This window comes from Oncorhynchus mykiss, chromosome 12, assembly GCF_013265735.2.
Source record: "Oncorhynchus mykiss isolate Arlee chromosome 12, USDA_OmykA_1.1, whole genome shotgun sequence".
In the NCBI taxonomy this organism is placed as follows: Eukaryota; Metazoa; Chordata; class Actinopteri; order Salmoniformes; family Salmonidae; genus Oncorhynchus; species Oncorhynchus mykiss.
The window spans coordinates 74,037,632-74,060,806 of record NC_048576.1 but is presented as its reverse complement, the minus strand read 5'-3'; the positions used below and the strand labels follow the sequence as shown (position 1 = coordinate 74,060,806).

Below are 23,175 nucleotides of genomic sequence, written 5' to 3'. Positions count from 1 at the left end.
GGGGGGTGTATTGGGACAACATTTGACCATTCTACATGGGAACCTGTTTGATCGATTCAACATAAACGTCAGTTACTGTATGCACTGATTTTTGCTGCTGTTTTGAAAAATCGATGTACTGAAGGCCAAGACGACACCATTTAATAAGAGCTTTATTACAACATATAAAAACTACATACGATTCACGTTCCAAGCCGATATTTGCAAATACAGTTAAAATTACATTTAGAAAATCATGAACATGGAATGGTACTGCAGACTGGCCTGCTCATTTAAAAAAATATGAGGATCTCCTGTGGCTTGGTGGGCTCCAGGGAATTTGATGACTCAGTGGAAAGGGGATTGTGGAATAGGGCTGGGCACTACTCCGACACCATCTTCTCCTGCTTGAGGTTCTCTTCCTGCTTCCCATTCTCTGAGGGAAGAAAATGACATCGTATGGATACTGATGACATGCTTCCCATCCACATTAAAGCCACTATCAGTAATTTGCCCAAATGAGCAGCGGTAGCTAATACAGAATATAATGCACTTTGAGCAGACCTAACCTTTCTCATTCGCTTTTGTATCGTCATGCTCCTTGATCCGCTCTAGGACACACTTCTTGATCTCTAGTCCAATGGCTCTGGAGAGTGGTGGAGGAACAGCGTTGCCAACCTGATTTTTTGGGGGGGGAGACAGTGTCACTCAAAGGCATTTTCTGGGAGGGGATTGAATTCCAGATGGAGAACAGAGAGACCAAGTCCAGTACCTGTCTGTGTTTGTCCAGAACGTTTCCGAAGAAGCGGTAGGTATCAGGGAAGCCCTGAGAGCGCGCACACTCCCTCACACTGACCACTCGGTGCTGCTCTGGATGCAGGACACGACCCTGACACATGACGGGACATTTTAGTACCCAAAGCAGCCAACATTACAGCTCTGCAGGAAAGGGACCCCAATACACTTCTATAGACTAGTATTTACAACCACGTTATTACATGGCTGTGTCCTGAGGTGAAATGGTCCTAGCCATTCATCAATTCCAATAGAACTGGTACAGTATTAGATTTTACCTGCTTGCCCATGGGCTCAGGGTTGGTAACTGTGGTGCTGAAGAAGCCGTCCCACTCCAGCCTGCCGTAGAGGCCAGCCCAATGGTTGTGGCGGTTCCCCGTGTGGGGCAAACACCAGGGGATCAGTGTGTTGAACTGCCTGTCAGCAGGGTCACAGGGCACCCCTAGAGGACAGGATGGCAATAAGAACATAGCTACAGACCGCATTACAACAACCCCTTGGATTTGCCATCCAAATTACATTGGCCATCTGACCTGAAAGTCTGTTTTAGCCAAAAGGTTAAACTGATAAGGTTGCTATTGTATTAAAAAAATATGTATTTTTAAATCCATTAAGCATTTCATAACATTTGTATGGCCCTAAATATCCATGAAATGTAGTACCTCCTGAACAAGTACAAACACCCCTCAGTGCTCCAGAGCTGCTGCGACCATTCTTCTTGTCAGGGTGGGTGTAGCGGAGCTTCTTGGATGAGGTCCCATCTCTCAGCCGGACCTCGATGTTGGGCAGGTCCCTCCAGTCAGAGCCAGGCGCCAGGGGGATGTGCCTCATACGGGCAGCTACAAGGGCACTCAAGTCCTGGGAACAAAAGAGGGACTTAGTTTGTTTCAGGGAAAGCCATCCATCCTTGTGACAGTTCAGTGCATATATGGGGCATTGCATAATTCCATTGAGAAGCAACGATTTTTACTCCTAGTTCTACTTCCGAGATGATCCATTCCTGTTTTGATACAGTCATGTAGACAGTCACCACACGCCATGAATTTAACCAACACCGCAAGCATTAGAGGCACTACAAATTTGCTCTCCAAGTGTGGTGCTCTCTGCTTCTGTAAAAACCAAAACAGCTTTTCACTAAGCTGCACTGAAGTCTAATAGCTGACTAAATTATCCAAGAGAAGACCGAGCCACACCTTTGGCTGTTCTAACAAGTTACTGCTGAGCCACCAGGTGATTGTAACTATGAGGCAGCAGCTGTACCTTGCAGATGTGGTCTTTGAGGATGGGCTGGTACTGCGTGCCTCTGATCTGCCTCTGGAACCAGGACTGGGGCTCTCCGTTGTAGGAAATCTCCAGAGCAGACGCTCCGTTGCGGATCTCTGGCAGGTCTGACATGGTGTCCCTGACTGTGATGGTCCTGTACACACCGCCATTACCTCTGAAACAGGAAGGAACAAATCAGAAACTAGACACAACCCTCATCCTTCACATCACAAGCTATACAACACGCGTTTACATTGACTGGTGGCTGGTTACCGTGTGACGTTGCTGAAATATTTCTTATCGTCCACCACCACGTTGAGAGAGCATGCCCGGGGAGCGAACACATGCAGGGGCTCTGGGTAGCGAGGAAGCTTCTCCCCAGGCGCGGCCGCCAGGATGATGGCCCTGCGCCGCGTCTGAGCTACACCATACTGCCCAGCCTGGGAAGTGGACAGCAGAGGTCAGGCTTAAGCATATCCCATGGATGACTTTCACAACATGTAGCACCATAACTAAAATTGCAGACTACTGGATTAATAAATCAGAAAGAAACATGCCAGCTTAAGTTGACTAATAACTCACCTGAAGGACTCCGAATGTGCACTGATAGCCCATGCGGACAAGACAGCGCAGAGTCAGTTTCAGGACCATGGAGCTTTTGAAGGAGACAAAGTTCCTCACGTTCTCAAGCAGGAAGAACTTGGGTCTGTAGTAGTCGCAGTAACTATAGGAGAATACACGTTAGGGGAAAAGTATACAACTACACAGCAACCACTTAGACTGGAGCTTCTGTACTTGGACAGATCAATAATATACTCCTACATATGTTTAACTGACCTGAGATAAGACACCACCAGAGAGTTTTTGAATTTGGAGTAGGTTCTGGAGTTGAAGCGGTTCATGCCGCTGAAGCCTTGACAGGGAGGGCCTCCACACAGCATCTCCACATCTCCCTTCTGGGGCAGCCGCTGGCCCAGGGAGTTGGTCTTCTCTCCAGACATCACCAGCTTTAGCAGCACATTGCAGTCCTCTGTAAACACTGTGGTGCCCGGGTTGTTCAGTCTGAAGGCCTGGGCTGCTGGGTCCCACATCTCGATGGCCCACAGAGTCTCAGCGATACCTGACAGGTAGGAGCAACAAATTGTAGTCACTATGTGGCCTGACAAACACTTAACTTCACTCTTGTAAGAAATTCTCCCTGTATATTAAAATAAGTTCCCTCGGTCACCCACAACTTAGACATTTCCCAAGCTGTTGAAGTAAAGAAACTAACCAGCTTGGTGGAAGCCTTCAGAGAGCCCACCGCAGCCAGAGAACACGTCCAGGGTACGCAGCTTGGGTACCTTGGGGTCCTGAGGCTCCTGGTCTGGAGGCTCCTGAGCAGAAGACGACTTCCCTTTGCCTTTACCTGGAGGGCAGGGGGTTTGGAGCCACAGTTACAACAGTAGTCAGAGAAGCCTCACGACAAGCCTAAACCTCTAATAGGCAAGAGGACATTTCAAAAGGAGAGAACTATGTGACTGGCAATAAGTCCCACAGAGGAGAGTAGTTACCTTTGCCCTTCCCTTTGCCCTTGCCCTTGTTCACAGCAGAGCGGGCATGGTTGGGTGGGTCCTCAAAGCTCTTGGACTTGGCATTATAAGCCTTTGAGTTAGAAGGAGACCGATATTACCATCTTGAGCAAACTTCATTGAACAAGCATTTCAGCTACTTAGCATGCAAGAATAATATGTGAAGTTAAAGTTGCTCAATTGCTTCTCATCTAGTCCAGCCTCACCTCAAGGAAGTAGAATCGGTCAGGTCCACCTGAGGAGAAGTCCTGAACGGTCTCATTCAGGTCCTCTCCGTACTCCACACGACACCGGCCCAACACCTCTGACATGTTGACTGTCACTTCCTCGTCACTCCAGTACAGCTGGTTGATGTCTGTGTGGTAACCTGCCTTCGCCCCCTTGTGAGTGTTCTCAGGCCTGACAGAGGGTGAACATTAAGAGTACAGTAAAACCAAAATACAGACATGCACGTACTGGCACCAGTTCACATCCCTTACAGTGAAGAGATTCATTTTAGGCCAAAATTCTCATTGTACAAAAGTCACTAAATTTGACATGGATCCAAGGGGTCCTTTTTTGCAGTTCTACCATAACATTTGACTTGGGCGCTCACCTGTAGAACTTGTACAAGCGCAGTTTGACTTCAGACACGTCAGCCTTCCCGTTGCTGCGTCTGTGGCAGAAGATCTCCTTGATGCGTCCCACTCTGAAGGGCTCAGGGGCATCCAGGTTGGAGCCCTTGATGTAGTCTGAATGCTTCCTGTAGTACTCTGGGTACAACTCCTCATCCACGTCCTCCTTCCTGTGAGGACGCTTCACTGGACTGGCTGCCTTCACACTGAGCACACAAGAAAATAATGTTAATGTAAGGGGAGATTATAAAAAAAATTAAAAGCTGATGTTGAATTTGCCAACACTAGGATTTGCCTAGTTGTCCCCAATGGAGACCATGCATATGTAAGACAGTGGTGCTGAAACTTTCAGCAGGGACCCCATTTTTGCACCAGAATCTCTTGGGACCCACCCCTCCCAAATCAATACAATTAGATTTACATCAAATGATCTTCAAGTCATTAGATTTATCCCTTAACTTCTTGGTGACAGGGGGGCAGTATTTTCACGTCTGGATGAAATGCAAGCCCAAATTCAACTGCCTGTTACTCATCCCCAGAAGATATGCATATTATTATTATTAGTAGATTTGGATAGAAAACACTGAAGTTTCTAAAACTGTTTGAATCATGTCTGAGTATAACAGAACTTATTTAGCAGATCTTTTTTTATGAGGTCACTCTTTTCAATGGGTTTTCTTTGGGAATCCAGGGACCTTCTTGCAGTTCCTAACGCTTCCACTGGATATCAGTCTTCAGAAATTGGTTGAGGTTATTCCTTTGTGTAATGAAGTAGCCCTGTTCAGAACGAGGGTCACTTCAAGTGTATTGTTAGATAGAGGCGGGTGACCAGAAAGCTAGCTACAGTTTATTTTCTTCCTGTATTGCACACAGATAATCCAGTCTTCAATTTTATCGATTATTTACGTTAACTCCTGAAACTTGGGGGCACTATTTTTATTTTTGGAAAAATAACATTCCCAAAGTAAACCGCCTATTTCTCAGGACCAAATGCTAGAATATGCATATAATTGACAGCTTAGGATAGAAAACACAAGTTTCCAAAACTGTCAAAATATTGTCTGAGTATAACAGAACTGATATTGCAGGCGAAACCCTGAGGAAAATCCAATCAGGAAGTGCCTCTTATTTTGAAACCGTTGTGTTCCTATGCACCCCTATTGGCCATTGAAAGGGATATCAACCAGATTCCTTTTTCTACGTATTCCCTAAGGTGTCTACAGCATTTTGACGTAGTTTCACGCCTTTATGTTGAAGAATGAGCGTAAACGACTACATTGCGTAAATGGCCAGCTGAGGGCTCAGTGATTTTTGCGTAAAAGACTGAGGTAGTCATTTTCTCTTGCTCCTACTGAAAAGCCAATTGTCCCAGTTGATATATTATCGAATAGATATTTGGAAAAACACCTTGAGGATTGATTATAAAAAACATTTGCCATGTTTGTCGATATTATTTGGAATATTTTTCGGCGTTGTCGTGACCTCTATTTCCGGTGGATTTCTCAACACAACGTGACAAACAAACTGAGGTATTTTGGGTATAAAAATAATCTTTATGGAAAAAAGGAACGTTTGCTGTCTAACTGTCTCATCAGTGAAAACATCTGAAGATCAAAAGGTTAACGGTTCATTTGATTGCTTTTCTGATTTGTGACCAAGCTTCCTGCTGCTAGCTGGACAATGCTATGCTATCGATAAACTTACAAACGCTTGTCTTGCTTTGGCTGTAAAGCATAATTTCAAAATCTGAGATGACAGGGTGATTAACAAAAGGCTAATATTTTTTGACCGTTGCGCTATGCTAATTAGTGTAGTTGATGACAATTCTCCCAGATCCGGGATGGGTAGTTCCAAGACTTAAATGGGACATATTGGAGTGCCGACAAAAGAAGCTCGTCAAAGGTAAGGCATGAATTATATTTTTATTTCTGCGTTGTCGCACCTGCAGGGTTGAAATATGCTTCTTTGTTTACGGAGGTGCTATCCTCAGATAATAGCAGCGTTTGCTTTCGCCGAAAAGCCCTTTTGAAATCTGACATGTTGGCTGGATTCACAACAGGTGTAGCTTTAATTTGGTATCTTACATGTGCGATTTCATGAAAGTTAGATTTTTATAGTAATTTATTTGAATTTGGTGTTCTGTATTGTCACTGGCTTTTGGCCAGGTGGGACGCTAGCGTCTCACATATCCCAGAGAGGTTTTAACAGATCTTTCTCAAAAACATTTGTCTACTGTCCCATACAATAACCTGTACTCTTAATTTGTGTTGTTGCGACCCCACTGCAATTACCCTACGACACCAACTTTGAATACCACTGATGCAAGAGAATCAACGAGGGGCTTTGCATCCTATGAACATCATGAACGTGGAAGGTGATCCACAATGTGCTGGCAGAGCTGAACTAAAATGCCATGGAGTTGCATTGTCCAGAGAATGCTTAGAGTCCAGAGTTGATGCCTTTTATACCAAGGCTATAATTGAACACATTTGCCACTAGAAATGTTTAACATCCACTGAAGTAGATAGCAAGTTCACAAGATCACTACCGGTACATTGTTTTGGTCACCAAGGCAACTAGACTTGCTAGTTTAGCAAACCAAACCTAGCTTACCAATCAGAAACAAGTATTCAACAATGCCAAGTATAAGTGTCAGTATTCCTGGATGTTCCACTCACCTGAAGTTGTATGCGTCGGGCGGTAGGTAGCAGCTGTCTCCCACCCTGAACTGCTCTCCCTTCAGGCAGGCCAGAGCATATAAGGCCTTGGAGTCGTGGTCCTCGTCCTTTATGGGTTCAAACACCCGAGGAGTCTCCTTCTCTTCCCTCTCCTCAGCCCTACTACAGCTGGCACAGAAGCTGAAATACAGGGGACACGGTAACCCAAGACCAACTTACTAATCCTCCTATCAAAATGTCAAACACTTAAGGTTCATAGACATTCCTAAGTAAAATTCAACAACTTTCAAGCACTGAATTGTAATTTGAAGACCTCAATTTGTATTGAATTGCAGTATAGAAGAAAAACAGCATTACCACTTGACAAGCCTTTCCAAAGGCACTATGCATTGGAATTCAACATTGTTCCATTTGAGATGTAGGGTATTGTATCATGTTTCTCAAACAAAAAACAGCCAAAATGTCCCTTTGTATGGCAAGCCAAGTTCAAGACAACATTTGATGTCATAATAACCGTACATGGTTTTACCGCAACACCAGTCAATTGAAACTGTAGGAAAGAAATGAAAGTCTACATCACAAACTGATCAGAAATGAAATCGTTGGAGCAGGAGATTAAAAAACCTTGGCTACAACACATTTCAAAATGACTTTTCAAGAACCACACTGAGGAAATGTTTGCTTTTCAAGGTATTCCAGTACTAGATTTTCAGAGCTCCAAATGTAAGTACTTATAGCACTGATAGGGCTGTCAAATGTCAATTATGACTCACTTGAACTTGCAGTCCTCTTGGGGTGTGAAGGTGGGCGGGGTCTCAAAGCGGGCACAGTCTCCTTCATACCACAGCTGGTAGAAGAAATTCTTCCCATTGTCATCGTCAATCACCTTGATGTCCTCTACCATGCCACCCTGGAAACACAGTGGTACAAAATACATCAGTGATGAGGTGCATTGAGTAGTAACTGTATAGACAATTGGCATGGCAATGACTGTAGGAGTTGGAAAGACCGTGCACACAGATCTGGGACCAGGCTAGCGACTCCGCTTAAAGAGCGATAAAGCCAATGAATTCTTACCTCCATAAACCAGTTGTCTGAAGGGGCCTTGTACATGACGTTGACCTTGCCCTCTACGTAGCTCAGCTGCATGTCTTCACAGTCCTCGACCAGGAACAGCTCCAGAGGGTCAGAGGACTCCCCCAGTACAGTATCTGTACCGCGGCAGAACCAGTGGGCATGAAACCACTTCCCATTGTTATCCTCCCACAGGGATGTGATCCTGGAGATCCAAGACAGTCAACACCTGACCCAGACAGAAACCAATAGAAAAGGCTAAGTCAAGATTGTTAAACTGTTATAGGACCTACCTGGCCAGGTAGAGCAGGATTGATGGGTCATCAGAGCTGACAGAAACACAGTCTCCCACCTCCAGCACCTCGTTGTCCATACACACCTTCATGTAGTAATGCTTCTTCCCCTCAGTCTGAACACAGGAGGGAGAGGAAAGAACCTTTATCCCAATAGCTGTTTGCATTGCAGCAAGTCAGTGAAATGACATACACATTTTTTATATTAAAAGTCTGGTGTACTAAGGGATATTTTGATCAGTTTGAGGTTAAGAACATCAACACTAAGGAGTACATACTTTGATAGAGTCTCCAACCCAGGTCAGCTTGCCATTACTCTGCTTCTTAGTCTTGGCCTTGGACACCTTCTTTGAAGGGGCCTTTACAGGCAACAACTCTTCCTCCTCTATGTTCTCATCATCCTCCGCCTCCTTTACTGCCAGGTTGGGGCATCTGGTGGGGAAATTACATTGGCTAATGTGATTTGCTCCCTTATCAATTAGTTCAAGCCACCATACCTACAACATAAGCCCCCAATTTGAAATAAAGGGCTCTGAAGATGTTCATTAGCTGGCTAGCATAGCCCCATTCCCAGTTCCACCCCATTGCCCAGTTCACACTTGGTGGCAGTTAAAAATAAAACAATCGAGTCGAGTTAGTTTTAAGAGTCTCAGAACTGTTTAGCGTTTTTCCAGAATGAGCTCATGGGAAGGAAGTGTTCTGGAACAAAAATGGTATGAGTGTTCAGTTACAGCCATGGCAGGCACAATTTATCTAGACAGCTAAGGGGGAAGAGGGGCACTAAAGACCAGCTAACTTACCTCCTCTTCTGGCAAGCCTGCTTGCTGCGACCACTACCCCCAAACTTGATCATGTCCTTGCAGGCTGAACACTTGCCACAGTCTGGAACTAGGCAAACCTGAAGACAGAAGAATGAGAACATGTGTTTTAAACTAGGGCATTTCATACCAAAGCTGCAGCCTAAAGTAACATCTAGACTTGGTTTCCTCCATCAGTCGCTCCTCTTTCACCCCAGCTGCCAAACGACCATCCTACCCATGCTAGAATACGGAGATGTAATTTAGAGAGCGGCAGGTAAGGGTGCTCAAGCGGCTAGATGTTCTTTACCATTCCACCATCAGATTTGCCACCATTGTTCCTTATAGGACACATCACTGCACTCTATACTGGTCATCTCTGTATACCAGTCGCAAGAATGCTTACTTGTAAAACCTTCCTAGGCCTCACTCCCCCATATCTGAGATAGACAGCAGCCCTCGTCCTCCATATACAACACCTGTTCCCAATAATTTTGTACCATGTGTTGCTGCCATGCTGTGTTGTCTTAACCTCTTGGGTAGGGGGAAGTATTTCCACATCCGGATGAAAGAGTGCCCAAATTAAAGTGCCTGTTACTTACTCAGGCCCAGAAGCTAGGATATACATATAATTGGTAGATTTGGATAGAAAACTCTAAAGTGACTAAAACTGTTAAAATAATGTCTGTGTATAACAGAACTGATATGGCAGGCAAAACCCTGAGGACAACCCCCCCCCCAAAAAAAATATTCTGCCTACTGTTTACAATGGCTCTCACTTATTACAAGGAAAAATCCTCCGATTGCAGTTCCTAGGGCTTCCACTAGATGTCAGTCTTTAAAAAGTTTCATGTTGGTTTTTGGAAGAATGAGCCAGAAATTGCAGTTTTTCTAGGTGGCTCCCATTTTGGCTGTAGTGTTTCCAAGCGCGTGGAAGAGACCGCGGTCTTTGGTATTTTTCTCCGGTAATGACAATAACGATTCTGTCTTAAATATGATTGTTTATTTACGTATTAGGGTACCTAAAGTTTGATTATAAACATTTGACTTGTTTGGAAAAGTTTTAGTAACGTTTGGGATTCATTTTGTATGCATTTTGATGGAGGGAAACTGGGTGGATTATTGACTGAAGCCTTATTACCCTTGTGATTTTATGAAAGTTAAATATTTATAATTCTGTAGTTAGAATTTTGCGCTCTGCAATTTCACCGGATGTTGGCCAGGTGGGACGGGGCTGGGGGCAGTATTGAGTAGCTTGGATGAATAAGGTGCCCAGAGTAACTGCATGCTACTCAGGCCCAGAAGTTAAGATGTGCATATTATTAGTATATTTGGATAGAAAATACTCTGAAGTTTCTAAAACTGTTTGAATGATGTCTGAGTATAACACAACTCATATGGCAGGCAAAAACATGAGAAAAAAAAAATCCAACCAGGAAGTGGGAAATCTGAGGTTTATCATTTTTCAAGTCTTTGCCTATCCAATATACAGTGTCTATGGGGTCATATTGCACTTCCTAAGGCTTCCACTAGATGCCAACAGTCTTTAGAACCTTGTTTCAGGCTTCTACTGTGAACGAGGAGAGAATAAGAGCTGATTGAGTAAGAGGTCTGGCAGAATGCCATGAGCCCAGTCAGGCGCGTGTCCGTGAGAGGTAGCTGCTTTCCTTTTCCTTTCTAAAGACAAACTAATTCTCCGGTTGAAACATTGAAGATTTGTTAACATTTTAAAGATTGATTCTATACATCGTTTGACATGTTTCTACGAACTGTAATGGAATTTGACTTTGTCTGGCCTGCGTGTCGTGAATTTGGATTTGTGAACTAAATGCGAACAAAAAGGGAGGTGTTTAGACAAATTATGGACTTTATCGAACAAAAAACATTTGTAGAACAGGGATACCTGGGAGTGCATTCTGATGAAGATCAAAAGGTTAGTGATTATTTTATCTATATTTTTGCTTTTTATGACTCCTATCTTTGGCTGAAAAAATGGCTGTGTTTTTTTTTAAAGACTTGGCTATGACCTAACAATCATGTTGTGCTTTCGCTGGAAAGCATTTTTTAATTTTTTTTTAAAAATCAGACACGATGGGTAGATTAACAAGATGTTTTTCATTTGCTGTATTGGACTTGTTAATAATGTGTGAAAGTTACATATTTCTAAAAAATATTTTTGAATTTCGTGCGCTGCCTTTATTGGAATGTTGTCAAGGGGTTCCGCTAGCAGAACGCCTCCACTAGAAAGGTTAAGTCTCCTCTTAGAGCCATGTGAGACGCTAGCGTCCCACCTAGGCAACAGGAAATGGAAGTGCGCAATGCCAAATGCTAATAGTATTCGATAAAACTCAAACTTTCATTAAAACACACATGCAGGGTACTGAATTAAAGCTACACTCGTTGTGAATCTAGCCAACATGTCAGATTTTCTAAAATGCTTTTAGGTAAAAGCATGAGAAGCTATTATCTGATAGCATGCAACACCCCAAAATACCTGAAGAGGACGTAAACAAAATAATTAGCGTAGCCGGCGCTACACAAAAGGCAGAAATAAAATATAAAACATTCATTACCTTTGATGAGATTCTTTGTTGGCACTCCTATAAGTTCCATAAACATCACAATTGGGTCTTTTTCCCAATTAAATCCATCCACGTATGCCCAAAATGTCCATTTATGAAGCCCATCTGATCCAGGAAAAAACTGCTTTCCAAAACGCAACGTCATTTAAAATTATATAAGTTGCCTATATTCTTTGACAAAACACTTCAAACTACTTTTGTAACCCAACTTTAGGTATTTGTAAATGTTAATAATCGATCAAATTGATCACTGGGCGATCTGTATTCAATAGCAGCTAAAACGTTGTCCTTTCTCTCTCTTCCAAAAGTCTCTTCCTGTGTACTGGACGAAAGGAAGGAACTACTTCTCATTACACAAAGGATTTTTGTCAACGAAAATGGCAGTATTGGTGACATCGTGTGGAAGTTGTAGGAACTACAAGCTCACAGTTATATATATTTGCTTGCAATAAACAATTCAGAGACTGGCGGATGAATACTTTTCTGTGGTTTTTGTGACCAGGTTTTTCTTGGGATTTCGCTTGCTGTTCACGTTCTGTTATAGTCAGACATTATTTAACCAGTTTTAGAAACTTCAGAGTGTTTTCTATCCACACATACTAATCATATGCATATACTATATTCCTGGCATGAGTAGCAGGACGTTGAAATGTTGCAATTTTTTATCAAAATGTTGAAATAATTCAGGGGAGCTTTAAGAGGTTTTTAAGTTTCTTTATGTAGTGTCCTATATTTTTAATCCCAGGCCCCCATCCCCAGACGGCCTTTTCGTAGGCAGTCATTGTAAATAATTTGTTAACTGACTTGCCTAGTTAAATTCATTCTAAAGTGCTTACATACTTCAATTATGAACAGAAGACTGTTCCAATTAGTTGCATAAGGGTTTAGCTAGTTCGAGTGGCAAAAGGTTTGCACTTATTCAAAGTGCAATTAAATAAGGCTCCTCCCAGCCTTGGCTCAACCTTATTCAGATTGGCACTTAGTAAGTTACCTCACAGACACCACAGCGCTGGCGTTTGATTCCGCCATCCTTCTCATTCTGATCAATCTGGTCAGAGAAGAAAGTGTCAAAGATCTTGTAGACCAGCTTGGTGGTAGTCGCTCTAGTGGGCCCTCCTTTGCTGTCCTTCTCAATCTTGGTGGGATGGCGGATGGCCTGTCTTCTAGCAGCTCTCCTATGAAGGCAAAGAAGCAGGTGGTTGGGTGATGGCCCAATGCAATCAATTATTATAACAAATATTAGTACAAATGTAGTAATGCTGTGTTCAAGCTCTCAATAGCCAAAGCAGCCATGCTTTTAGTAGGCATGCAGCAGATTTCTTAAAATGACAAACAGCACAAATTGGGATGAGCTATACAGTTCACCAAATTGCTCTATGACAACATTTGTTGCAATGCACACCAAACAAGCCAAGGATATATTCAGACCGAAGGGCTGTAGAATACCTACCAGTACAACAGCATGCTGCATTAGGGAATGTCAAGAGGATTGTTAAACACCAGGGATCAGACAGCAGGGAGACAAACATTCCTTATTGTTCCACAACACAAATCAGCATGTGAACATACACAGCTCTGGTGGCTGGACCTTTAGCTTTACGGTTTCAACATAAAATGAACCACAGCCAAATTAAGACTGAATTGCATCTTCAATCCAGCTACTGACAGACAAGTCTGCCATTTTAACTTCATACTAAGAGTTATGATTCTCTTCCAGCCACAGAGCCTAGTGAGAAGCAGACAGCACTAAAGGGGAAGGACAGGGGGGGGTTGTGCTTATAATGGCAAGTCTGTTGCAACATCGGACAATACCAGGTCCTATCATTACCTCTTTCCCAGGGTGACCCCAGCCAGCTTGATCAGGTCCCTCATGCAGGGGGTAACGATGATGGGCTGCTCGTCAGAGTCCCCGGCCTCGTCGTAGCTCTCCACCTGCTCCACCACAAACTGGGCGTGGCGCAGCAGTGTGTCCTCTGTGAAGCGGTTGAAGTTCAGCCCAGCAGGAGGCACTGTGGTCTTAGGGGCAAAGAGGAGAGCTGGCGAGTCAAGTCAGTGCTAAAACTGATGTTGCCATGTGTGAAGATTTGGGCCATGTTCATTAAACAAAAAACAACCTGCATTTATCCATTAAACTTTAGTTGCAGCCATTTGAAACATTTTGCACTAATGAACATGACCCAGGTCAAGTGTCTACACCAAACATTAGTATTTCACCTCAATCTTGTTGAGGAGGTCCTCATAGCTGACGTCAGGGTTCTTCTGCAGGAACTCCACCACCATCTTGCTCATGTAGATCTTCTCCTGCATCACGGCGAAGATGGGGGCGTATTCTTCCCTAGGATCCATCAGGATGTAGTCAGCAAAGGCTGGAGAGAGAAGACGTCATGGGTTAGAGATCAGTCACTATATACACACACCCCATGAGTATAGGCATTAGGCTAATGTTTTAACGTTCAATCCACTTTAACCTAAAGGAAGCTCTTGATTAGATTACCTGTAGTGAACCCAATTAAGGCCTTCTCTCCTCCATCAAAACCAGTGATCCACCAGGCATTGATGGGACCAAGCTTTTTGGCAGGAACCCCACCTAGAAGAATAGCAGTACAGTAGTTAGCCAGATGTACACCACTCAAGTATACCTCACATAAAATGGCTTAGTAAAGATAGTTGATTTAGAATGGTTGGAGGAAAACAAGTATATAAACAGTTAGTGTGAAAAAGGTCAGGGCCATACCATCCATGCAGGGGTTGTCATCATAGATGGGCTTGACGGCACAGCTGAAGTACAGCTCAACATTCTTCTCAATGAGCCCAGAGTCAAATGGACACAGGTGGCCACGCTTGTCATAAACACTGCAACAAAGAACAGTTCACTTTTACCAAGGTGACAGCAAAAAACATGCACTAAAAGGCTGATGCGGTATACATTTGCAAAGGGACAGCATGAAGGGACCACTCACCAGAAGTTGGTAATCTTGTGCTGGGGTAGTTCTTCGTAGTTCTCAAAGCCGTCTTCGTTTGAGTCAAACAGAGAAAGGCGCTCGTCTGTTAACATTTCTGGCTCATCCAGCTGTAAATATACAAACATAAGCAAGAAAAGTAATGGTTTCATTGATTTTGCTACCAGAATAACTCCATATTGTTTTACTCTATAAAAGCCTATTTAGTGCAAGTCATCATTCAACAATTATCCAGTTGGCCCCAATGATACGTTAAAATGGCACCTTATCACATTTTCTGTAGTCACACACAAGTTTCTCACCGCATTATCAGGATCTCCCTGAAATAACTTGAGGTCCGAGTCATCCAGATACTGCCTGCAGTCTGGACATTTAGGGGGTGGAGTCTGAAAAGGAGATGAGCATCAGTGACACAGCAACTCTGCACCAAAATTATAACTGCGTGAGTGCAGGAATAGGCCTCACCTTAGCTGCAGCCACTTGCTTCATTTTCTCACTAGTGGCGTCTTCTGCAACTGGCCTGAGAAGAGAGATGTGACAGTCAATGCAAATTGGAGGAAGGGTGTGGCCAATTGAAGGGAGGGGGTTAGAAGGTGGAAGGTCTTACTTATTGTCTGGCTCCACTTTAAAACGCTTCTCTTCCGGTGTCTACAACAGAAAGGACTGATTAGGAGGAGCATTGATTAATAAGAGTAAATCACAAGTTGAGTGGCAGGTGCAAAACAATAAGATCACCTCTTCCTCCATGTCCCGCTCTATTTTCTCCTGCTCTTCCACTTTTCCATTTGTAACCTCTCCATTCACATCAGACTTGCACTTCTGACTGCAAGGGAGCAAGAGGAAAGTTTACTCATGAGCAGAATGCATAAGACCTTGAAAGGTTAAGGAAAACAGATGAGTTCCTACTCACACTTTGGAGAACATTGATAAGATGGTCGGTTGTTTCCCGGAGACAGAGTTTCTTGTGACCCTGGAACCAGGAGATTCTGGACATAAGCAAAGAAACAATGTTTTATTATTTAAGGATTTGGAATCAATTGCACATGCATCCATGTGCCTCAACACTTGGTCATTTCCCAAAATGTACAGTTCTCTAAAAATGTGTTCGGTGTTTTACAAGTTGCTTGGTCAAACAATTAGATGGACATCAGAACCAAACTTTCAGAGCAAGAGACATCACAGACAAGTAAGGGATACTGTATAGATTTCAAATTGATGTTCCCAGCCACTCCTACTCACTCTTGGGCTCAGAGTCTGACTTGATCTTCCGTCCTCCCTTGCCTTTGGGGGCAGAAGGAGACTTCATGGCATCAGCCTCTTTGGTGTCCATGATTCCATCATCCTCTTCCTTGTGAGAGTCACCATTTGCTGCAGAGCCATTTGTTTTGCCATTCTTGCAGTTCTGCTCCACAACATCCCCATGTGAGCCATTCTCCACACACAGCTCACGTCCCAATAGGGCCTTCACCTTAGAGAGGTAGCCATCCTGAGGGGAATATGCTCTGGTTAAAAGCACTTCACTATATAGGAAATAAAGTGGCATTTTGGACAAACCCAAATATACTATTTCTGTGGAGTGATGGGCCAGAGTGAGTGGATTTGTTTGAGTGACAGGATGCAGCCACAACTCACCATTGAGATCTCTGAACTCTTCATCTTGGCTTTCAGGCTGCTGAGCTGGTCCTGGGCATCCGCATGCAGGAAGTCCTGCAGCAACTCCACCTTTTCTTTGACAAGGTCCTATGAGTTAAATAAACTCGTTTAAGACCTGCTTTGGAAGGTGCTAAGTTATTTTAAGTGCTTAGCCACAAGCAGTTCACTCGCTTACTGTGAGGAAGACTATTGGAGCATGAGGTCTGATACCAACAGGCTCGGAGACAGCTTGTAGCAGAATGTTGAACACTATGCAGCTCTCCTCACATTTATCTTGCACCCCAGTATCTCTACTTGCACAGTTGTGTGTGATAAATATATATCTATTTTTTTCTTTCTGCACATCTACCATTCCAGTGTTTAATTGCTATATTGTAATTACTTCATCACCATGGCCTATTTATTGCCTTTGCCTCCCTTATCCTACCTCATTTCAACATACTGTATAGAGACTTTCTACTGTATTATTGACTGTATGTTTGTTTATTCCATGTGTAAACTGTTGTGGTATGTGTCAAACTGCTTTGCTTTATCTTGTCCAGGTCGCAATTGCAAAAGTGAACTTGTTCTCAACTAGCCTACCTGGTTAAATAAAAGGTGAAAAAATAAATACAAATCCACGATTGCATGCCACACACAAAATAATGCACAATGTAAACACTTGCCCTGCAATTCCCAAAACAGGTGTAAATATTAGACTATAGATTTTAGCATAAGTATAATACAAGAATGCACAATGTTTATTCTAGTTTGAGCCATTTACTTTCTCTTGTATTATTTCATATTGCCAAGTGACCTGCAAGTAACCATTTCGTTGGACGATGTATACCATGTGTATCTTGTACATACGACGAATACAACTACACAGGGATAGTCATGATCGGCTTTCTGGGCATTAGTCAACGATGAAATGACATAGAAAACGTAAATAAGTCTTTAGCAACCGAAACCAAATGTCCAACTTGGTAGTTCAGGTCACTCACCTCATCTGAGATCCCATCTTCATCTTTTTCCAAAACCTCCAGCCTGTTTAAATATATATATTTTTAAAATAAAGTGTTACCCACTTGCTACAATGACCTAAACATGAACATAGTCAAAGCCAACATAAACATGGCACAACTGGTTGGCAGGTCGCTAACGCTAAATGCTAACGATATCTAGCTAATTAGCTGGACACTTGATTGTGAACCTGAATTCCTATCCTAGCTACTGTACCAAGCATCGAATAAAATAAGCCAACTAGAGTAATGTTATGCTGTAAACAGACAAAGTAGATAGCTAGCCGTTTTGAGTTGCTACCATTTCACAAATTAGAGCGATAACGCGAACGTTAACATTAGTTAGCCAACTAGGAAATAAAAACATGCATGTATCCAATACTGAAGTGAGAGGCAACAGCTGACATGAGCCAAAATGTATTATTTGGCGCCAAATCTATTCCAAAGCACAACGCATCTTTGGTACAGTTAAATAGCTAGACATGGCATAGGTAGTAAACTGTGTGGAAGATGCTAGCTAGCTATCCAGTTAGCTGAGCAGCTTCAGCATGGCAACATTAATTCGCAGTATTGTGCATGGAATGGTGGATCGTGTGATGCGGTGAGAATTAGAATACCCCATGCCATGCATGTGTGCTTATTTGACAGGACAAAGGGTGAACTGAATGCAGTGTGCTGCAAGCTAGCTAGCCGAACATGACAGCACTGCAACATTACATTTACATTACATTTGCGCTAGCTAGCTTGTAACGTTACCTTTTCCTGACATCCACCGGCAGAGACAAGGAGGTATTGGCTGGCATTTCTAGTGTGAGCGTGATAGACTAAAATATAAAATTCGTTTAGATTTAAAAAAAAAAAAAAAACAACAACAAAGAATCGTTAAAACAATGTACTAAAAATCAGAGCTCTCTAAACAACAATGCGTGTAGCATCTGTTGTAGGCTATATACAGTTCAGGCGCGCGGGCCCTCTTTTCGCGCGGAAACCCGGGCATTTTGGGCTTTACCATTACGTTGATGTATAGGTGAAACGCATGGAGAATATGGGATCACATTTCATTAATAAATGTATCGATTAAGGTTTTGAACAACTTTTACATTGATAGTTAAATTAAATAATACATCCATTGCATTGGCTGTTTGTTTCATAGTATCTTTTCACCTCTATGGAATATTGTAAATTGTTGATACCCCCATTGATTTGCCTACTACGAAACTACGTTCACCACAATGTACATGATTTTTCGAGGGAAATGCAATCGGATTGCTAGTGATAATGGTTGATGTTTTTTTTTTTTTACTTATCAGAGATAAACATCGCTGGCTTTATAAATGTATTTGTTATGGTGACCTGTTGTACAACTAAAGCCTCATGTCCACGAGATGCCGCAAACTCTGCGTTCCGGCGGTTGTCCTTCATTGTCAAAGGAGCAGTACGAAACGCTACGTTAGGGATAACGCACTAGGTGGTTGTGCGTTCTGTGCACCTTGCGTTCAATATTTCCAAAACGCATATGCATCATATGCATCTGGTGGACATGGGGCAACTTGGCATACGCACACGTGGGGGTGGCGGGGGTGTGGTTTATTTATGGGTAATTTCAGTGGCAACAGAAATTGTATTTGAATTCCATAATTTTTTATTTTGAAATAAAATTAATTGTAACGCACAAATTTAATTCAGAAATTGAACTTGTATTTAATTATTTGAAACTGAATTGAATGAATATTGCATTCAGTTTTCAAATAAAATAGAATTTAATGTTAAAATTCAATATTTATATATTCAGTTTCAATGTTGTAGATATTGCATTCACTGTCTGTGTACCAAGTTTACAAACTATAATTTCAAGTTAATATAAGTTAATATATTCAACTTCTCAAATGCATTCAGATTTCAAATTCAGTTCTATAAATTCAGATTGAAAACCAGAGACCAACATCCTGATGCTTTACAGTGCTTGACTTGGTCTGAAATAGGTGCCGGTACTCAATTTGGGTGTCGGTACTGTTTATATTTAGGTCCAGAAGCTCCACAATACTTTTGAGCTAATATTTTATAAAAGTAACAGGAGCTCAAGCAGTAGAACATTTGAAATGCTGGTACTCAGCTCTGGTGAGCTCCTGCCTAAGTCAAGCACTGCTACTTTGCCAGCCAGGAAAGGTAGAGGATAACAGATTTAAAGACTGTGTTAACACACTTAGCTAAAGCCTATAGAGACTCACATTGAAAGTGTAAAAATACCCATAAAACCTAGCGGTCAAACAGGGAAACAGTTCCAGTTGTTTTTCCACCATTCATTTTTTTCATAGGGGATTTTAGAAACACTTAAAATAGGAGCTGTGTTTTGTGTAGGCTTACCCTGGCGTGACGTTTTGTGTAGGCTTACCCTGGCGTGACGTTTTGATAAGCCATTTAAATCTCTCTCGGAGAAGGTGACATAAATATATTTGTCTATTTACTCTCAGATTCAAAAAACGAATTAGCATAAAAGTAGAGATCATGCAAGACTAGAAATCCCTGCAAGCTCCTGCACATCATCTCTGACACCTTTGTTAACAGGTATTATATCCATTTAAAACTTGCACAGGACAGTTCACAGAATTGTCCACTTAAAATATATTTAGCCAATTTATTCATTACTACATGGTAGTTAATCTAGAGATGATCTAGATAGAGACTGCTTCAATTAGGCAGTCTCGTCCAGATCATCATGGCATTTGTAGTTCTTTATAATAGCCACATGAGCAGTTTCATTTTACTAGGCAAGTCAGTAAGAACAAATTCTTTTTTTCGGTTATCAAAATGGCAGTCTACACGAAACACAGCCTTTATTTTAAGTGTTTCTAAAAAAAAAAAAATGAACGGTGTTTGACCGCTAGGTTTTTATGGGTATTGTGACTCATATTGTGGTACTCTATTTGGATACATTCAGGAAGTTCATGTAAAGGACTGCACCCTGCTTGCTTATCAAGTACCGCTTAAAGTGCCAGGGCCCTCATTTATCAATGTTGCGTAGAAAAGCTTCTAAATTAACTGTACGAAGAAAATGTAGAATGTTCGCAAGTACAACAAAGTTTGTATTTATCAATTGCTCGTACGCTTGATTTACACACACGTATATGCATTTTGCCTTGATAAATCAGACACGTTCTAAAACACTGCTAGTGCACGTGAAGTCTAATTTACATAAAGAACCGCCCTAAATGACCAATTATGGTCATAAACCTTCCCTTTAACGCTGCAAGAAATGTCACCCATTTCTGTCCGCCAACGTGGAGAAATCAAAGAAAATACACTTTTTCGCTGAAATAGAAATATAACTTTTGATCACTGAAGTGGAAGCAAAACAAGACATACTTTTTGGAGCCCTCAGCAATGGCTTGACAAATAAGAGAACAAATATTGCTTGGGAGCAGGTTAGAGCTGTGGTAAATTCTGCCTCTGAGTGCAGAACAGTTAATTAAATTAAATACATGGTTTGATTGGAAAACGTATGCAAAAAACAAAACAAAAAAAGATCCACAAAAGGGATAGAAGTGCAACAGGAGGAGTACAGAGTGACTCTTCACTGTCTACAATGGACCAGCGCATTGGCAGCATAATTGGAGAGACCTCAGTGTCTGGCATCATTTGATGGTGATACTGAGGACCCTCTCCAGGACCCTGAAGGAATAGCAGACACCAACTGATGGTAAGCCAAACTTTATTTTCGCAACCATATTCAAACATGGACCACATCTAAATATTTTTTCCTGACAAATATATAACAAAACATGAAATCTTCACAGATGTGGGAGATTTGCCTGACCCCCTCAGCCATCCCCAGGCCTACAAGAAGTGTGTCTGCTTTGGCGAGCACTTCAGCTGTGCTGCATGTTTTGACTGACGCAGTACTGAAACAACAAGAGATCAACACATCAATTATTGTACTCCAACAGCAGCTGGAGGATGTATGCAACGGCCTGAGAGAGAAACCAATCATTGAAATAACTTGTTGATTGTGTTAAGCATGTGAGACAAATTCTGACGCAATGTAAACGTGTTTTCCTTGTCGATTTGATTACAATATTTGGAAGAACAGATACCTTTAAACCGTTGTATGATATTGACTCTTGTCTTCAGTTCCAGAGCTATGGGTGGTGGGAAACACTCCATGGGCTCATCGAATCTGGGTGGATCGTTCAGTGGAATGCCATTTTTGAATGTAATGTTGTGGCGCACACTGCAAGCCTTGACAATGTAGCAAACCTAAAAAGGAATTTGCACATTGTATTACATTCACGCAATGACATTTGAAGATGTCATTTCAAAGGCAAGCCTTGCTAGGCTGATATTGCAGTATGCCTCCTGTCCCAGACAAGCGCAGCCAACGCCCTTTCAACAGGCCTATGGTGCGCGCCACTGTTCTTGTGCGTGCGTGGCCTTGGTTGTACCTTGCATCTTGTTGGTTTGTGAGGGGAGTCATCAGCCATGGTTTTTAATGGGTAGCCCCGGTCTCCTGCAGTTATGAACACAACATTCAGTTTCCCATTAGAGGTCGAACATGGCAAATAAAACACTAGTCACTTACCAATAAGCCATCCATACTCAACAGCTCCCGTCTGGAGGTTAAGGCCAACTGAACTGTTGTTCTGCGCAATGACTGAATCATGTGTCCCACCTGGCCACTACAGTCAACAAAGCCAAATGTGAGTCACATATGATCTGCACATTGACAGAATGGAAACCTTTTCTGTTGACGAAGTTGATTTTGTTCACTGATGGTGCTTTTATTGCGATGTAGGTGCAGTCAATTGTTCCCTTTTCACTCTGGCCTGTTGCACAGCAGTGTACGGAAACAATGTATTGTGGGGTCAATGAAATAATGCCATGAAGGACTGCAGGCAATATTCGGCTCATGGTTGGTTGTGAAATGCCAGACCAATCCGCAGTCTCCCGTTGGAATGTTCCAGTGGCCAAAACGTCCAGGGTGGAGAGGACTTGGGTGTGCACTGGGATTGCATTGGTGCGTTACGTCTCACTTTCTAATACTGGAGAGAGTTGGTTGCAGAGATACAATAAAATAGGCTTTGGAAAACTTAATCTACTAATAAGCCAAGCGTCGCTCTCAGCAAAAAAATCTGCACGCTCATTGAAAACAGCTCCCTGCGTAATGCAGCTTGTGCCAGATTGACTTTTCTACCACAAGGTGCTGTGCGTACACATGGTCAGAGTTGTGCTTAAATTTACGCACATTCTCAAGTATAAGTACAAATTGATAAATCCCACACTTTGCTTAGAAATGATCACACGCATGCTTTACGAACATTTCTGTTCACACTCAACATTGATAAATGACTGCCCAGGATGATGTCTCTGAATTTAGAAAACTGAATCTGAATGCATCTGAGAAGTTGAATAGAGTGCATTTTTTATTTATTTATTTATTTCACCTTTATTTAACCAGGTAGGCAAGTTGAGAACAAGTTCTCATTTACAATTGCGACCTGGCCAAGATAAAGCAAAGCAGTTCGACCCATACAACGACACAGAGTTACACATGGAGTACAACAAACATACAGTCAATAATACAGTATAAACAAGTCTATATACGATGTGAGCAAATGAGGTGAGACAAGGGAGGTAAAGGCAAAAAAAGGCCATGGTGGCAAAGTAAATACAACATAGCAAGTAAAACACTGGAATGGTAGATTTGCAATGGAAGAATGTGCAAAGTAGAAATAAAAATAATGGGGTGCAAAGGAGCAAAATAAATAAATAAATTAAATACAGTAGGGAAAGAGGTAGTTGTTTGGGCTAAATTATAGGTGGGCTATGTACAGGTGCAGTAATCTGTGAGCTGCTCTGACAGCTCTGACAGCATTCGGAAAGTATTCAGAGCTCTAGAGTGGCGATGGGAGACACTTCCA

At 42.3% G+C, this 23,175-nt stretch overlaps 1 protein-coding gene and 1 long non-coding RNA gene across 3 annotated transcripts; both read right to left on the bottom strand.

Moving 5' to 3' along the window:
- Positions 1–135: 135 nt before the first annotated feature.
- Positions 136–18,189, bottom strand: LOC110538418 (DNA (cytosine-5)-methyltransferase 1). Of its 2 annotated transcripts, XM_021625235.2 has the most exons (35): positions 18,017–18,189; positions 17,243–17,285; positions 16,239–16,346; positions 15,846–16,092; positions 15,517–15,592; positions 15,342–15,429; positions 15,214–15,254; positions 15,072–15,126; positions 14,909–14,992; positions 14,607–14,716; positions 14,381–14,499; positions 14,141–14,233; positions 13,861–14,012; positions 13,475–13,662; positions 13,097–13,111; positions 12,638–12,821; positions 9,068–9,165; positions 8,546–8,699; positions 8,268–8,383; positions 7,978–8,179; positions 7,674–7,810; positions 6,901–7,080; positions 4,204–4,428; positions 3,815–4,007; positions 3,591–3,681; positions 3,311–3,445; positions 2,875–3,157; positions 2,620–2,761; positions 2,311–2,477; positions 2,035–2,212; positions 1,437–1,632; positions 1,053–1,216; positions 752–868; positions 549–657; positions 136–415 (listed from the first exon to the last, which is right to left on the bottom strand). In XM_021625235.2, the coding sequence occupies exons 1-35, from the start codon at positions 18,061–18,063 to the stop codon at positions 363–365; spliced, it is 4,590 nt and encodes a 1,529-aa protein (XP_021480910.2). In that variant the 5' UTR covers positions 18,064–18,189; the 3' UTR covers positions 136–362. The 2 variants fall into 2 exon arrangements, with proteins under 2 accessions (XP_021480910.2, XP_021480911.2); XM_021625236.2 differs by lacking the exon at positions 13,097–13,111.
- Positions 18,190–21,013: 2,824 nt separating this feature from the next.
- Positions 21,014–22,235, bottom strand: LOC110539171. Its single transcript, XR_002475879.2, has 3 exons — positions 21,700–22,235; positions 21,352–21,514; positions 21,014–21,159 (listed from the first exon to the last, which is right to left on the bottom strand). It is a non-coding gene; the product is annotated as an uncharacterized LOC110539171 (long non-coding RNA).
- Positions 22,236–23,175: the final 940 nt, after the last annotated feature.

Excerpts from the sequence above, each read along its gene's own strand:
- LOC110538418 (XM_021625235.2), bottom strand. The coding sequence starts at position 18,063 with ATGCCAGCCAATACCTCCTTGTCTCTGCCGGTGGATGTCAGGAAAAG. Across the intron at positions 15,430-15,516 it reads TTATCAATGTTCTCCAAAGT|TCAGAAGTGCAAGTCTGATG; the intron begins GTGAGTAGGAAC and ends GCTCCCTTGCAG. Across the intron at positions 8,700-9,067 it reads CAGGCTTGCCAGAAGAGGAG|ATGCCCCAACCTGGCAGTAA; the intron begins GTAAGTTAGCTG and ends TTTCCCCACCAG.